This window comes from Dromiciops gliroides, chromosome 1, assembly GCF_019393635.1.
Source record: "Dromiciops gliroides isolate mDroGli1 chromosome 1, mDroGli1.pri, whole genome shotgun sequence".
Taxonomy (NCBI): Eukaryota; Metazoa; Chordata; class Mammalia; order Microbiotheria; family Microbiotheriidae; genus Dromiciops; species Dromiciops gliroides.
Window position 1 is genome coordinate 597,795,792 of NC_057861.1, and position 17,305 is coordinate 597,813,096.

General features: G+C 41.3%; 2 protein-coding genes across 2 annotated transcripts in view; both read left to right on the forward strand.

The window, feature by feature from the left end:
* Positions 1-4,095, forward strand: part of GGA2 (golgi associated, gamma adaptin ear containing, ARF binding protein 2) — a 44,201-nt gene extending 40,106 nt beyond the window's left edge. The window contains 2 exon segments of the mRNA XM_043999288.1: positions 2,322-2,432; positions 3,088-4,095. Of these exon segments, the coding sequence (XP_043855223.1) occupies positions 2,322-2,432; positions 3,088-3,198 (222 nt within the window). The 3' untranslated portion in view covers positions 3,199-4,095.
* A 3,127-nt stretch (positions 4,096-7,222) lies between these two features.
* COG7 (component of oligomeric golgi complex 7) overlaps positions 7,223-17,305 on the forward strand; it is a 70,577-nt gene continuing 60,494 nt past the window's right edge. The window contains 1 exon segment of the mRNA XM_043976024.1: positions 7,223-7,791. Coding sequence (XP_043831959.1) covers positions 7,281-7,791 — 511 coding nt within the window. The 5' untranslated portion in view covers positions 7,223-7,280.

The following is a 17,305-nucleotide window of genomic DNA, read 5'->3' on the forward strand; positions in this document are numbered from 1 at the left end:
TCTCTGTTTTCCTCACTTTTACTTGATGCTCTGTGATAAGAGAAAGATATTAAAGACATAATGATAGACAAAGAAGGTTCCAAACTATCCGTATTTAGTGATGACATGATAGTTTAGCTAGAAAATCAACAAAGAAACTATTTCTTTTTCTTTCTTTCTTTTTTAGTGAGGCAATTGGGGTTAAGTGACTTGCCCAGGGTCACACAGCTAGTAAGTGTTAAGTGTCTGAGGCCAGATTTGAACTCCTGACTCCAGGGCCGGTGCTCTATCCACTGCGCCACCTAGCTGCCCCCAAAGAAACTATTTCAAATAATCAATAACTTAAGTAAAATGATGTGCTACAAAACAAAATCATAAAAGTCGATAGCATTTCTATATAGTAAAAACAATCCAGAAGGCAAAAGTAAATTCTACTGAATTTAATTTACAAATTTAATAATAAACCAATCTACTTCCCTAAGGAATGCTTTTTGAAAGTTAGGCAAAATAATAGAACAAAAGATCAAGGAAAATAATGAAAAAAGGAATGAAGGAGGAATAACATATTTTAAACTATAGCATAAAGACATTTGGTCATTAAACATTTATTAAATGTATACTATGTGCCAGGCACTGTGGTAAGTGCTGGAGATACAAAGAAAAGCCAGTCTATGTTCTCCATATTCAAACAATTATGTACAGGCCAGACATATATGCAGGAGGCTGATAAAAACTTCCTATAGAAGGTAGGATTTTAGTAGGTACTTGAAGAAATCCAGGAGGCAGAGATGCATGAGGGACAACCAGTGGGAGACAGACAGTCCTGTGGGAGGAACAGCAAGGAGACCAGTGTCACTAGATCACAGAGTATGTTGGGGGCCAGGTATAAGATGTAAGAAGACTAGAAATGTAAGAGAGATCAAGTTATGAAAGACTTTGAATGCCAGAGGGTTTTATATTTGATAGGGTACCACTGGAGTTGACTGAATGGGGTGAGGGAGTGGGATAGCATGGTGAGAACTGTGCTTTAGTAAGATCCCTTTGGTAGATGAGTGAGGGATGGACTGTAGTAGGGAGAGATTTGAGGTAGAGAGACTGACCAGCAGGCCATTGTAATAGTCCAAGTGAGAGATGATGAGGGGCCTGCATCTGGCTGGTGACTATGTCAGAGAAGAGAAAAGGGACATATAGGAGAGAGAGTCCAGAGGTAGAATTGTTAGATCTTGGTAACAAATTGGATATAGGGGATGAGAGAGAATAAGGAATTGAGGATGACAACACTGTGTGCAGGGGTGTGCTGGTAAATGTTTAAACATTTTAAACATTAGACATACTTTTAAAAATTTAAAACATTTTTAATTTAATTTAATTTTTTTGTGAGGCAATTGGGGTTAAGTGACTTGCTCAAGGTCACACAGCTAGTATCAAGGGTCTGAGGCTGGATTTGAATTCAGATCCTCCTGACTCCAGGGCCAGTGCTTTATCTACTGAGCCACCTAACTGCCCTAGACATATTTTTAAGTTTAATCTTCATTAATATGTCCTCCATAATTTTCTTAGATCTAGATAATCAACAAAATAATAAATTGTTGATTTAATAGTGTTTGCTGAAAATTTAGCAATCAGCATCCTGGTTGTGAGTCTGGGTGACTGGGTGGGTGATGGTATCCTTGACAGTAAAAGGAAGGTTAGGAAGAAGGGAAGGATTTTGGAAAAAGTTAATGAGTCCAGTTTTGGATATGTTGAGTTTAAAAATGTCTGTTTGTTTTGGGTTTTTTTTCAGGGCAGAGAGGGTTAAGTGGTCACACAATTAGTAAGTGTCAAGTGTCTGAGGCTGGATTTGAACTCAGGTGCTCCTGAATCCAGGGCCAGTGCTCTATTTGCTGCACCACCCAGCTGCCCCTAGAATTTAAAAATGTCGACAGCACATCCAGTTCATGCTGTCTAATAGGCAGTTGGAGAATTGAGACTGGCTGTCAGCCAAGAGGTTAGGTCTAGATAAGTAGATTTGAGAATCATCAGCATAGAGATGGTAATTGAATCTATGGGAGCTGATGAGATCACAAAGAAATACCGTAAAGAGGGAGATGGAGAAGAGATACTGACTGTTAGCGGGCATAACCTGGATAAAGTACTGAAGAGCAATGAGGTAGGTAGGAGGAAAGCCAGGAGAAAGTAGCATTCCAAAAACAAAGGGAATAGTCAGCTCCGGAGCTACTGGTGGAAAGAGGGGCACACTAATAATGCCCTGTTGGTAGGCGAGCTCTTTAACACAGACCTGGGAGACTGGATCTTTATCTAAGCCAGGGTGTCATTGTCACTTTTTTTTTTTAACCTGGCAGGCAATGAGAGTGAAACTGCAGCCAGCCTCCAGTTCTAAGCTCCCTGCATTTAGCCCACTGCTGCCACCCGCTGTGATCTCTCAGGTTCTACTGCTTGCAAATCCACACAAAGTAAGTACTGGTGGAGAAATCCAGCTCTTCTGCTGACAGTGTCCCCACCCCATATCTCTGGGAACCCTATAGACATTTACTAAGTATTGCTTGGGGTCATTGAAACTGTTGGAGCAGCTTCTGTTGTTTTACCCTGTTGTTATTAAAATGCTTGTGTTGATTGTGACTTCTCCATTGTCTTTGTAGTACAAGTGGTCTAGGCTAGAGATGTTACAGCTTCTTGTCCCAAATTGCTTTTTACATCAAGAAATGGGTGCTGTGGGGCAGATGCCTAGGTTGAGTGTTCCTTGTTTGGGAGACTGCTGAGAACACTCCCTGGACTTTGAGTTGATTGGAAACCTTTTGGTTTCTTTCTTTTCTTTTTTTTTTGGCGGGGTAATGAGGGTTAAGCGACTTGCCCAGGGTCACACAGCTAGTAAGTGTCAAGTGTCTGAGGCTAGATTTGAACTCAGGTCCTCCTGAATCCAGGGCCAGTGCTTTATCCACTACACCACCTAGCTACCACCAAACTTTTGCTTTCTTAAGGGTTAAATCTCCCCTTTAAAGGGGCTGATTTTTTCCCTCTCAGACTCCTTGGGGGCTTTCCCCCCCCCCCCAGTACTCTTTTTATCCTTTGGAAAACTTTATATTTTTTTATCTTTCTTTTTTTCCCTAGGAACCTGTCAGGCTAAGATATAAATTGACATTCACTCAAGGTGGGAAGCCCTTCAGTGAAGTAGGAGAAGTGAGTGATTTTCCAGACCCAGCTCTCTGGAGTACAGTCTAACCTGAAGATGGACTCTCCTGGACCTTGCCATGAAGTCTTAGCCCATCTTTGTTGCTCATTTTTGCCCAGGACTGACTAGGGGTTTTGATATGAAATGGACCGTGTGGGTTCTGCTGTTTGGAAGGCATATGAGCCATGTACAAAATGCATCTGACACCAGTCTTTGACATTACCTAGTCTGCCCTCATCTCTGATGCCTGTGAGGTGATGGACTGCCTAGTGTCACTGGAATTTTATAAGCCAAAGCTTACAGCAGAGGCCGATGTTTCAGGGAATCATTCTGAAGTGGAATGATCTTTTATGAATGTTGCCTCATTGTTCTCACTCTTGTGCCTTGTCATCCCTCAAATGTGTTGGGGCTCCCAGGCTGCTCCATTCTCAGAAGCCTTGGAGACATTTAGTTGGTCTTCGGTATCTCTTTGCTTAGGAGACCCTCTGCCTGCCTGACATCTTTAAAGGGGATCCTTGTCTCCATTTTTATACAGACTGCTTACAATTGATTGAAGAAATCTTCCCAATGGAATGCTCATTGCACATACCTCTAGATTAGAGGGACACATCGTAGCTCATTTCTACCCATAGTATTTTCCACCATTATGCCTTATACCTGCCCTAGATGGACAATCTTCAGGTAAAGGAAAAGAAGAAAGTAGTTCCATATCTCATTTAGGTCTTCAGAGCTTTTGCCTAGACCCTCTACCTCCCTTTTTCGTCCTCATAGAAAGCTTTTTTCTATTTGCTTATTTGAGCATACCATTCTAGGCATTGTACAACACGATTAAGGTAGACATGGTTCTTGTTTTTTAGGAGGTTTATTGATGCAAAAAGACATAAAAGGTACCTAATAAAGTTTTGAGTGAATATGTAAAGCATTTACATTAAATAAACACAACAGGAACAAGTGTATTTTTGTGGTGTTGATCTGGGGGACATGCATACATTTCAGAGATTGTTACGTCTCCTAGAGAAACAGAGAAGCCATCATAGAGATGGGATTTCTTTTCTTTTTTTTCCTGGGGCAATGAGGGTTAAGTGACTTTCCCAGGGTCACACAGCTAGTAAGGGTCAAGTGTCTGAGGCCAGATTTGAACTCAGGTCCTCCTTAATCTAGGGCCATTGCTTTATCCACTGCGCCACCTAGCTGCCCTCAATAGCCATTTGAATGAAAGAAGAGGGTTTGGTCAACTGGGTAGATCAGAGGGAGGCAGTCCAGAGGAAATAACATGAAGAAGTATAGCATAAGTCTCCCAATACAGTCCCTCTACAAAGATTTAGAAAATACACCAGACTGAGTAACTAGGATGCACAAGTACAACTCTGTGCAACAAGGAGGATCGGGTGGGGAACAGGCTACACTTGAACCTCAATCTCATCCACACTGGTCAAAGGAGAAAAGAACACACACACAGAGTTGGGTATAGAAATGCATTTTACTCAACCAGAAAACATGAGAGAGAGGGAAAATAAGAGGGAGGGCAGGTTAAAGGGGGGATTAGTCATAAGGAAAATTGGGTTAGAGTTGGAGTCTGGGTAAGACCAGAGGGTATTCCAGGACTATATATTAGGCCCAGAAGAGGATATTAAGTAAATTTGTTTGGGTGGAACAGAGGGAATAAAGGACCTGATTTTGAACTAGGGTAATCTGCTGAAGGGGCTTAATTACCTTCCATTTGTAAAGCACATTATACTTTACAAAATGCTTTCACAAGATAACATTTGATCCTTCAAGTAAACTTCGGTCATTATCTGAAAAATGGGAAATAATAAGACCAATTTCTTACCAAATTCACCATAGAATTTATTTAAAAGAATACATTTAGGGGCAACTAGGTGGCACAGTGGATAGAGCACTGGCCCTGGATTCAGAAGGACCTGAGTTCAAATCCAGCCTCAGACCCTTGACACTTACTAGCTGTGTGACCCTGGGCAAGTCACTTAACCCCAACTGCCTCACCAAAAAAAAAAATAATTAATTAATTAAAAAAAAAACTAAGCATGGCTCCAAAGGAGACATATGAAAAAAGAATACATTTAAAAGGTGATATGATTTACCAGAAATATGTTGGGACATATCTACTGCTTAAAGTGAGATACTCATATCAAGACAATTTTCTGTATTTTGAAAAACTAATTTACAATTGAATAAGGTGATTGATGTGGGCACAGATAATACTGCCAGAAATAATCTCAAAAGCATTATTAGAGATTATGAAGTTAAAGGCAAGAAACTGGAGACTTTAGGGACATAGGTATTGTTTTCATCACTACTGCTGTTCAGAGGCAAAGATTTAAGAAAAAGATAAAGGAAGTGAACAGCTGATTAAGATTATATTTGAAGGGGCAGCTAGGTGGCGAAGTGGATAGAGCCTTGGACTGGCCTTGGATTCAGGAGGACCTGTGTTGAAATGCGGCCTCAAACACCTGACACTAGCTGTGTGACTCTGGGCAAGTCACTTAACCCTCATTGCCCCGCCCCCCCCCAAGATTATATTTGAAGATGGGTTTTGATTTCTGAATCCTGGTTTAAAGTGTAGGAATAACAGAATGTAGTACACTTAAAAGGCCTAGTAAAAATGTTTTTTCTTAGACTTAAAAATCTATCAAAAGTTTTAAACTGAAAAAGTAAGCTGCCTACTTAAATATCTATGAAGCCTGATACCATAGAGAAATCTACCTACAATGTAGGAAAAATGCCCAGTAATAGCAGTAAGATGAGATTTGAACCATAGATGCAGGAAGGGACCTGAGAGGTCATCACCTCATTTTATAGATGAGGAAAATGATTCTTGGAGCCATTAGTTGCCCAAGAGAAGCCCCCAACTTTATAGGAGACAAAATCCAAGACAGACATGGCAATAAAATACATGGCCCCAAATGTTCACCTACAAAAGTACAAAGTATGGATAACAAGCAAGGTAAACTCTGGAGTGGAAAATCTAATGAAATGGTAATCATTGAAACTTGGGGCAGGATGGGATGCATAACCATAATGTTTATGGAAGGATAAATATTCTATTAAAAAGGAATGTGATAGGCCAAAAAAAAAAAAGGAGGTGGGGAACAAAGCAATGCTATATTTTTTCCCAGCTTAAAAATCATTGATGGTAATCCTTTTTGGATATATGCACAACTCTATCCCTCCTCATCTCCTTTATAACAAAGGAAAATACTTAGAGAAAACTAAAAGATACAGTGATTATATCTGACACTGTATGTCATCTTTCATAGTCCTCTACCTCTCTCCTGAAAGATGGGAGTTGTGTTGTGTTTCTCTGGGAACACCAATAATCATTACAGTTACTCACTTTGGCTTACTTTTAGTTTTCTTATCTTTTACATTATTGTAGTCACATGTATTGTTCTTATGGTCCCACTTATTTTCCTCTGCATCAGTTCATAGAATTCTTCACATTTATCTGAATTTCTCATTTCTTAGTGCAACAATATTCTGTTACATTCATAGACCATAACTTGTTCAGCGATTCCCCAATTGATGACTGTTCATTTTGTTTACAGGTTTTTTTTTCTACTAGGAACCCTGCTATAAATATTTTAATACATAAGGCCCCTTTGTCTTTGACTTCCTTGGGGGTATATGTCCAGTAGTAGAATCATTGGGTCCTGAAGGATATGGAAAGTTATTGATTGTTCAAAAAGTAGCATTGCATTTTAGTAAGATTTGAGGTAAATGAGGAGGGAGCAAAGGGGAGGGGGAAGACATAATGAAATTGGAAAGGATATTAGAAGTCATTTAGTATTGTGTATATATATGTATATGTGTATTTATATGTGTATATGTATATATGTATATATGTGCATGTATGTGTGTATGTGTATGTGTGTATGTGTATGTATATATGTACGTGTATACACATACATATACACACGTCATGACATCATCCCGATGTCATGGTCTAAATACAAAGCAGTTTGGGAGGGAAGGCACTAGCAGTTTAGGACACACACATACACACGCGCACGCACGCGTACACACTCACACACGGGGCGGGGGCGGGGAGAAGGGAACGGAGGAGGTAAGAGATCACCCGTTGCTACGGAAACTGCCAACTACTTCCGGTAAAATGACAGCTCGCTTTAGCGCCGCTGGTGGATGCCCTGGGAAACTCTTCTTCCGAGAGTTGGGGGAAGAATCGGCGACTCGGTCCCCAGCCGAGCACAGGGGCATCGGCGGCTCTACCGAGGGGAAGTCCCGCCTCCGGGAAGAGCCGGTTTCCGGGAGCGCGCGGACGCCCCGTCCGCTTGATTTCCATCCCTGCCCTGGACAGTATCCCCGTCGGGTGTCCCCGCCGCCCCTCGGGACGCTGACGAGCGCCCGAGGCTCGGGCCTACAAGACTGGGAAGGGGCCGCGGGGTTCGGTGGGCCCTGCGTGCCCGGCCGTCTGGGCCCTTTGGCCCTGGGGAAGGCGATGGATTTCTCCAAGTTCCTTGCGGATGACTTCGAGGTGAAGGAGTGGATCAATGGGGCCTTCAAGGCGGTCCCCAAGGAGGCCCCGGGGAAGGTGGACGGGCATGCCGCCACGTTGGTGATGAAGCTGCAGCTCTTCATCCAGGAAGTCAACAACGCCGTGGAGGGTGAGCACCGGGCCCGCGGCGTCTTTTCTTTCCTTCGGGGGAGGAGGGGGTTAAGTAACAGCTGCTGGGGCCGCGGATCGGGACCCGGGGTTACTTCTGATGACATTGTTCAGGCCCCGAGGTGCGAATTATTGTTAGTTTTTCGTTCTGTGTGTGTCAAGTCAAGTCTATAAGACCACGATTACTCAAAGTGTACCAGCCTGAGGGTGCAAAGAAAGGCAGAAGGCAGCCCTTGCTCCCAAGGAGCTCACGGTTTAATGGGGGAGACAGCAGGCAGATAACTGTACGAACAACCTATGCGCAGACCAAATGGGAGGCTTCTTGAAGAAATTAGGACTTCAGATGAGATTTAAAAGAAGCCTGGAGGCAGAGATAAGGAGAGAGAAGAGAGAGCATTGCAGGCATGTAGGACATCCAGTGAAAAAGTCTGGAATCAGTAGTGAGAAACAGCAAGGAGACCGGTACTTTTTATTTTGTCAGTTCTTACTCTTCATGACCCCATTTTGAGGTTTTCTTGGATTTTGAGGATTCAAAAATCGAATACAGGGGGGTGGCTAGGTGGCGCAGTAGATAAAGCACCGGCCCTGCATTCAGGAGTACCTGAGTTCAAATGCGACCTCAGACACTTGACACTAGCTGTGTGACCCTGGGCAAGTCACTTAACCCCCATTGCCCCGCAAAAACAAAACAAAAACACACAAAAAATCGAATACAACTGAACAAAACAATAGCTTTAAAAAATACATGTGTATATGTATATAAGTATGCAGAAGAAATATAAAGAGAATAAACACAAAATAGTACCATATGCCAGGTCCCACTAAATTTAAACCTTGATTTTAAAATCCTCGGATGTTCTTGCTCTGGACCAGAGATGTGCAGATACACTTCATTTCTCTTATTAAAGACACTTATTAAGACTAGACAAACAACATAGCAGAGTGGATAGAGAGCTGACCTCAAAGCCAGGAAGACCAGGTTTCAAGCCCAGCCTCTAACCATACTGGCTATGTGACCCCTGGATAATTAATAATTAATCTTTTTTTTTTAGCCGGGCAATGAGGTTTAAGTGATTTGCCCAGTCACACAGCTAGTAAGTGTCAAGTGTCTGAGACTGGATTTGAACTCAGGCCCTCCTGAATCCAGGGCTGGTGCTTTATCCACTATACCACCTAGCTGCCCCCTAAATCACTTAATCTTTCAATGCATGAGGCAACTCTTTAAAACTGAAAATTCTAGAGAAGGTGCCAACCTCCTTTGGTAGAGGGAATTTCCTCACCATAAGTCACTCATCAACATTTATTAAGCACTTACTATATACCAAGGACTAAGGTAAGTCCTGGAGATAACAAAAGAGGCAAAAACATCCTGTGCCTCAAGGATCCCAGATTCTTAGGGGGGAGACAAATATGAAAGTAACTAGGTATTTTTATAAGATGTAGGCAGAGTAGATAGAATGACATCTCAGAGGGAAAGACATTAGCAGCTGGGAAGACTGGGAAAGACCTCATGCAGGAGGTGAGATATGTGTTGAATCTTGAAGGAAGCCAAAAGGCAGAGTTGAGGAGAGAACATTTCAGGTATGGGTGTGAGCCAGTGCAGAACAACAGAGATTCTTGAGAAATGTGGTGTCACCTAATAGGTTAGCTATTTGAAAAGCTAATATGGCTAGTTATAGAGTGCATGGAAGGGAGTAACATGTAAGAATATTGTAAAGATAGGAAATGGGCCAGGTTGTGAAGAGCTTTAAATAACAGAGAATTTAGTTTTTGATCTTGGAGGTAATAGGAATCCACTGGAATTTGAGTAGGGGGAAAAACTTTAGGAAATTCACTTTGGCAGCTGAGTAGAAAATGGATTGGAGTAGGGAGAAAAATGAGGTGGGAGGACAGGTAGAAGTAGTCTAAACAGAGGTACAAGGACCTGAACTAGAAAGGGAAGTATGAGATAAGTTGAGAAAGTAGAAATGACAAGTTTTGTCAGTAGATAATAATAGTTAGCATCCAATGGATTTTGGACATTTTGGAGTAAGAGTAACAAGCTGAAAGTGACATCAAGGTGATGAGCCCGGTTATCTGGGAGGGCGGTGGCACCCTCAAAAATATTAAGGATGTTTCAAAGAGAGATTTAGGGGAAAGGGTGATGAATTCTGTTTTGGGCATGTTGAGAGTAAGTTGCCCTTGGACATCTATTTCTAGATATCTAAAATATAATTGTTGATACTCAGGAGAGAGATTTGGGCTAGATATATAGATCTGGGAATCATCTGCATACAGATGATAATTGAACCCATGAAACATGATGAGATCACTAAGTGAAGTGTTATAGAGGGAAAAGAGAAGAGAATCTAGTACAGAACCTTAGGGTATACCCATGATTATTTGTCATGATCTAGATGAAGATTTATCAAAAGAGCCAGGAAACAGTCATCAAAACTATCTGGTACTGGCTAAGAAATAGAGTAGTAGATCATTGGAATAGGCTAGGCACAGGAAATGCAGTAGTAAATGACACTAGTAATGTAGTCTTTGATAAACCCAAAGACTCCAGCTTCTGGGATAGGAACTCAGTATTTGACAAAAACTGCTGAGAAAACTGGAAGATAGTATGGCAGAAATTAGGCATAGACCAACATCTTATACCTTATACTAAAATAAGGTCAAAATGGATACATGATTTAGACATAAGAGGTGATACCATAGGTAAATTAGGAGAGAAAGGAATAGTCTACCTATCAGATCTTTGGAAAGGAAAACAGTTTATGACCAAACAAGAGATAGAGTATATTATAAAATGCAAAATGGATGATTTTGATTACATTAAATTAAAAAATTTTTGTACAAACAGAAGCAGTGCATCCAAAATTAGAAGGGAGTCAGAAAGCTGGGAAACAATTTTTGTGGCCAGTACTTCTGATAAAGGCCTCATCTCTAAAATATATTGGGAATTAATCAAATTTATAAGAATCCAAGTCATTCCCCAGTTGAGAAATGGTCAAAGGATATGAACAGGCAGTTTTCTGATGAAGAAACCAAAGCTATCCCCATATGAAAAAATGCTCTAAATCACTATTGATTAGAGAAATGCAAATTAAAACAACTCTGAGGTCCCACCTGACACCTATCAGATTGGCTAAACTGACAAAAAAGGAAAATAATAAATGTTGGAGAAGCTGTGGGAAAATTGGAACACTAATGCATTATTGATGGAACTGTGAACTGATCCAGCCATTCTGGAGAGCAATTTGGAATTATGCCCAAAGGGTGATAAAGCTGTCCATACCCTTTGACCCAGCAATACCACTTTTGGGTCTTTTTCCCAAAGAAATCATGGAAGGGGGAAAGAGACCCACATGTACAAAAATATTTATAGCTGCTCTTTATGTGGTGGCAAGGAATTGGAAGTTGAGGGGATTCAATTGGGGAATGGCTGGACAAGTTGTGGTATATGAATACAATGGAATACCATTGTGCTGTAAGAAACGATGAGCAGGAGGAGTTCAGAGAAACCTGGAGGGTCTTGCATGGGCTGATGATGAGTGAGATGAGCAGAACCAGAAGAACATTGTACACAGTATCATCAACATTGAGTGTTGATCTACTGTGATGGACTATATTCTTCTCACCAATGCAATGGTACAGAAGAGTTCCAGGGAACTCATGATAGAAGAGGATGTCCAAATCCAAGGAAAAAAAAAAAGAACTGCAGAGTATAGATGCTGAATGAACCATACTATTTCTTTTGTTTTTGGTGCTGTTGTTTTTTCTATTTTGAGGTTTTTCATCATTGCTCTGATTCTTCTCTTATAACATAACTAATGCAGAAATAGGATTAATGTTATTATGTGTGTGTGTGTGTGTGTGTGTGTGTGTGTGTGTGTGTGTGTGTATATATATATACATATCAGATTACCTGCTGTCTAGGGGAGAGGGGAGGGAGGGAGAAAAATCTGAAATTGGAAAGCGTGTATAAACAAAAGTTGAGAACTATCTTTACATGTAACGGGAAAAAAATAAAATACTTTATTAATTAAAAAAAAAGAAAAAGAAAAGAAAAAGAGCCAGGAAAGAGGGGGACCATGAGAGAACAGTGTCATAAAATCCTAAAGAAGAGTGTATTTAGGAGGAGAAATTGATCAGCAATGTAAAAAATGTGACAGAGAAGTAAAAAAGAGTGAACTTGAGAAAGGAAATCTGATTTGGCAATTAAGAAAGCATTGGTAACTTTGGAAAGAGCAGTCTTAGTTGAATGATGAAGTTGTAAACCAGCTTGGAGAGGATTAAGAAGAATGAGAGGAGAGAAAGAGGAGGCACCAAGTGTAGGGGACTTTTTCCAGGAATTCAGCTGAGAAGGGAGAGTGATAGAATGATAGCAGTTGGAGACAGTTGGATTGAGTGAGGGTTTTTAAGGATGGGGTAGACCAGTGTGTGTTTGTAGGTAGCAGGGAAGGCGTTGTCCACAAGGCATAAGGAGAGAATGAAAATTAGAGAGAGAGAGCAGGGATAGTGGGGGAATTCTACTGAAGGAGATAGGAGGCGATAGAATTAAGGAGGGTGTATGTAGAAGGCTTTGCCTTGGTAAGAAGAAGGCCCACCTCTTCATGTGAGATAGGAGTGATGGAGGAAATGGAGTGGGACTGGGGAGGAAGAGATGTCTGAGTGATATAGATGAGGAGGAGGGAGAGAAGAAGGAGTTTTCATGAGTGGCCTAAATTTCTTTAGTGAAGTAGGAGGTGGAATCTTTAGCACAGAGGAAGGAGGAGAGATGAGAAAGTTTGAAACAGCTGCTGGGGAAAATGTTAGGGAATTGTTGAGGGAGGAGTTGAATGATTGCCTTACTGTACCAAAGGCCCAGTTGAGAGTAGGTAACTTTAATCAGTGATTAGTTCGGCACGGTTTTGTGATTTTTCTCTAGCTCTGTTTAGCAGCACTTGAATAGTAGTGAAGGAGGCAGATCTAGAGGGATCTAGAGTTGGTTCTTGGCAAAGTGTGATTGGCAAGGGATTTGAGAGTATTTGAAAGTATAGTGTGGATTTAGTAAGAAGTCAGGAAAGGAAGGAAGAATGTAGTGGTTGTAGCCAGTGAAAGAACTGAGGTGTGGAGGGAATGGAGTTCACAGTAAGGGCAAAGAACAGGGCTAAGGGTTGTAAGGCATAGAGAAGGTGGAAGAATATTAGTTAATAGTTAGCATTTATATAGAACGTTAAGGTTCACAAAGCACTTTATCCATGTTAACTCATTTGCTATTCATGACAACATTTTAAGGTAGGTGCTATTATTGTATTAATTTCACAAATGAGGAAACTGATGCACAGAGATCTCATTCACCAGAGAGGTTGACTCACCTGGGAACTAGGGAGTATCTGAGACAGGATTTGAACTTAGGACTTACTGACTCCTGTCTACTGTACCACCTAGCTGCCTGAGAAGTAATAAAATATTATTGTTGTTCATCCTTCATTCTCAAAAAGGACTGTTGACATCTCGAGGCTAATGTCTTGACTTGGAGGTGAATTGGATTTAAGTGAGGCAGAGCTGTGCAAAGTTGTCAGCCTCAGTCTCTTAGAATAAAATGTTGTCAGATCAAATATTTTTGAGTTTTTGGACCTAGAAATGAAACACTTTGGGTGATGGTAAATTCAAGAGTAGGACCATCTCTGTGTTCAGCTGAAGTGAAATGGAGATGAAAGTGATGGGAATTCAGTAGATTGAAGATGGGGGAGTTTATGGTATTTGAAGAAGTATCAATATTTAAATTGAAGTTCCCTATCTGAAGGCAGGAGTTGTGGAGTGAAAGGCTGTGAGGCAGGTGCTGAAGACATTGAGGAGGAAATGGAGGTCTTGATTGTTGATCATATATAACAATAGATAAATGATCTGGATTGGATGATAAATTTGGATTGCATGAACCTCAAAGGAGGAGAGGTTTTTGAGTAGTAATAGCAGTAGAGGGAGAGTGTAGAAATAGTAATGTGGGGCAAAGAGTATACTAATTTCCTCACCTTAGCGAGTGATAACCCAGGGGCATGAGAGAAAGTGTAGCCAGTACTAGAAAGGGTAGTGAAGGAAGCTTTGTCTTCAGGAGGAAGCCAGTTCTCAGTGAGTACCAGTATTTGGAGGGGTCATGAAAGGAAGATTCTCTTTTTTTTTTAGTGAGGCAATTGGGGTTAAGTGACTTGCCCAGGGTCACACAGCTAGTAAGTGTTAAGTGTCTGAGGCCGGATTTGAACTCAGGTACTCCTGACTCCAGGGCCAGTGCTCTATCCACTGCACCACCTAACTGCCCAAAAGGAAGATTCTTAAGATGAAAAGAGAGTTTGGTATTTTGGGAGCAGCAATTCCAGAGAGTGTAGTAGAAGAGGCTGGTAGATTTGGAACAGGACATTGGCCAGGTACAGTTGAAAGTGATGGGAGTAAAGGATAGCGTAGTTGGGGGAAAAGAATTAGATTTGTACATTGGCAACTGAATGTTCAGAATTATTGAGATGGGGAGGGCACAAAGAACTGGGAGTATGCTAACCATTGGTGAATGAACCTAGGAAGAGTATCAGTGGTTGGAGAGAAATTTTTTGAGGGGAAGCAGGTGAATAGTTTAAGGACTGTTTAAGGTCCTCCCCAATGACCTGGCAGAAGAAGTCACTGGGAGCCAAGATGGAAGCTGGGCTGTGAATGGCAGGGTCTTATCCTGGGACTGACTGCCTAGAGAAGTCCCTGGACACCAAGACAGAAGCCCAGAAACTGGGTGGTCAGGGTGGCAGGGTCTCGTTTGTGGGTAGCCTTCTGATGTAGACATTTCTGGGGTCCAAGACAGGAAACTAGTGGTAGAGTCTTGTTCCTGGTTGCTGCCTGGGCCTGGATAGAGAAATAACTGGGTGTGGACAGGTTCAGTTCCTGTTCTTATCCTATTAAGAACTGTAATAATAGTAGTTGACATTTGTAAAGGACTTTGTCAAGCTATTCATTTCATTAGAACTCCATAACAACCCTGTGAAATAGGTACTTAGACATATTATTTCAGAACTTTGCTATTGTTTACTCATTTTTCAGGCCTGTCTGACTCTTTGTGACCCTATTTGGGATTTTCTTGGCAAAGATACTAGAATGATTTGCCATTTCCTTTTCCAGTTCATTTACAGATCGGGAAACTGAGGCAAACAGGGTCAAGTGACTTGCCCAAGGTCACACTGCTAGTAAGTATTTGAGGCCAGATTTGAACTCAGGAAAATGAGTCTTCCTGATTCCAGGTCAGGCACTCTATCCACTGTGCCACCTAGCTACCCTGTTTCAGAACTATCTTCTCCTTATTCCTGGAAGTTATGACTGTTAATACAGCCCTTGATCACATTAGCTTTATCAGCTACTGTATCAGACTTTTAATTCATTGAGCTTGAAGTCCATTAAGACTGCTTCTGGACAGTTGGGCATGAAGTGGCTAGAATGCTGGGCCTGGAGTCAGGAAGACCTGAGTTCAGATATTGCCTCAGACACTTAGAAGATGTAAGACACTGGGCAAGTTACCTAACTTCTTTTTGCCCCAGTTTCTTCACCTGCTAAATAGAGATAATTATCACTATCTCCCAGGGCTATTGTAAGGATCAAAAGAGATAATAATTATAAAGTGCTCAGTATGGTGCATGGTACATTGTAAGCATAATATCAATGTTAACTATTAATTATTTTAAATTTCTGTTTGCTAGAGAGGGGGTCACATCTTACTAGTGTAGGGGCCAATTCAGACAATACTAAATCAATCAGGTGGGACCCTTGGGCGTCTGCCAAATTCCCTTATTTTATCACACTAGAGAGGGAACCAACTTGTTGTAAGGCAGCTCATTTCATCACATCAGTAGCTTTGATTGTTAGGAACATTTTCCCTAATCTAATTATCTGAAACTTCTGCCCACTGTTCCTAGTTCTACTTTCTGGGCCCAACTCTAACAAGTTCAGTTCTTCTTCCACATGACATTCCTCTAAATACTTAAAAACAGTTATATCATTTTTCAATCTTCCCTTCTCCAGGCTAATTATCCCAACCAGTCTTCCTTTGGCAAGGTTTTAAGTCCATTCTCCTTTCTGGTCACTGTACCTCAATACACTATGGCTTGTGAATGTAGTTCCTAAAATGTAGCACCCTCGAAGTGACCATAATATTTCAGATATGGTCTAACTAAGGAGATTAAGCAAAGCTATCACTTCTCCAATCTTGGACCCTATGCCCCCCCCCTTTTTTTTTTCAGGGCAGTGAGGGCTAAGTGACTTGCTCAGGGTCACACAGCTAGTAAGTGTGTGTTAAGTGTCTGAGGCCAGATTTGAACTCAGGTACTCCTGAATTCAGGGCCGGTGCTTTATCCACTGTGCCACCTAGCCACTCCTCATTATGCCGTTCTTAATGTAGATAAAAATTTGTATTAGCTTTTATTGGCTAAACTTGCCGTACTTGAAAATCCACAGATCCTATTCTTATGGATCATCTTCTAGCGAAACCTTCCCCACCCCCAACTTGCAAAATTGATGTATTTAACCCAGGATTAAGATTTTATATTTATATCTGTTAGATTCCATATTCTATTTGGCCTATTATTCTAGCCTGTTGAGATAGTTTTATATAATGACTCTGTCATCTACTGTGTTAACTATCCCTGCCAATTTTGTGGCATCTGCATAAATTAAAAATATGCCTTTTATTCATGTATCAAAATCACTGACTAATCCTCCAGACTGACATAACTCCATTAATGCCTACTGTCTGGGTCTGGTCATTCATTTAGTTCTGAATCTATCTAACTATGCAATCAGCACTTATGGAGTATCATGTTCAGCTCTGGATACCATGTTTTAGAAAGGACATTGATAAGATGGAAAATTTCAAAAGGAAGGTAACCAGGATGAAGAAGGACCTTAAACTTATAGAATGATTGGTGAAGAAATTGGTGATATTTATCCTGGAGAAGAGAAGATTTGGGGTAAGAGGTTATCATGGAAGAGAGATGAAACTTGTACTCTTTAGCACCAGAGTAAGTAGCAGGAGTAAGAGGTTCTTGCTGCAAAGAGACATATTTAGATTTGAGGTCAATGAAAACTTTTTTATAAATAGAGCTATCTTGGAGGGCGGAGCCAAGATGGTGGAGAGAAGCCAGTGAGTTGCTTGAGTTCTCCTTCTGTTCCCTCAAAAAGAACATTAAATCAAGCCTCTGGATAGATTCTGAAACTACAGAACCTACAAAGAGACAACCAGAGATAAGCAGTGCAGCAAGTCAACAGGAAGCTGTGGGCCACAGCCGAGCAACTGAGGGCCCTGGATCCTGGCTCAACAAGCTGGTGGTGCAGCAGGACAGTGGCAAAACCCATCTGCACCAGACGAGAGGGCAGGCTGCGAGCTGGAGGGCCAACCACAGGACAGGCATGACCAGGCCTACCAATCCCAGTGCACAGCCAGCAAGCCCAGGGTGTTAAATCCATAAACCATAGAGGTCTCAGTGTAGAAATCAATGACACAGCTCCTATACCCCAGCACA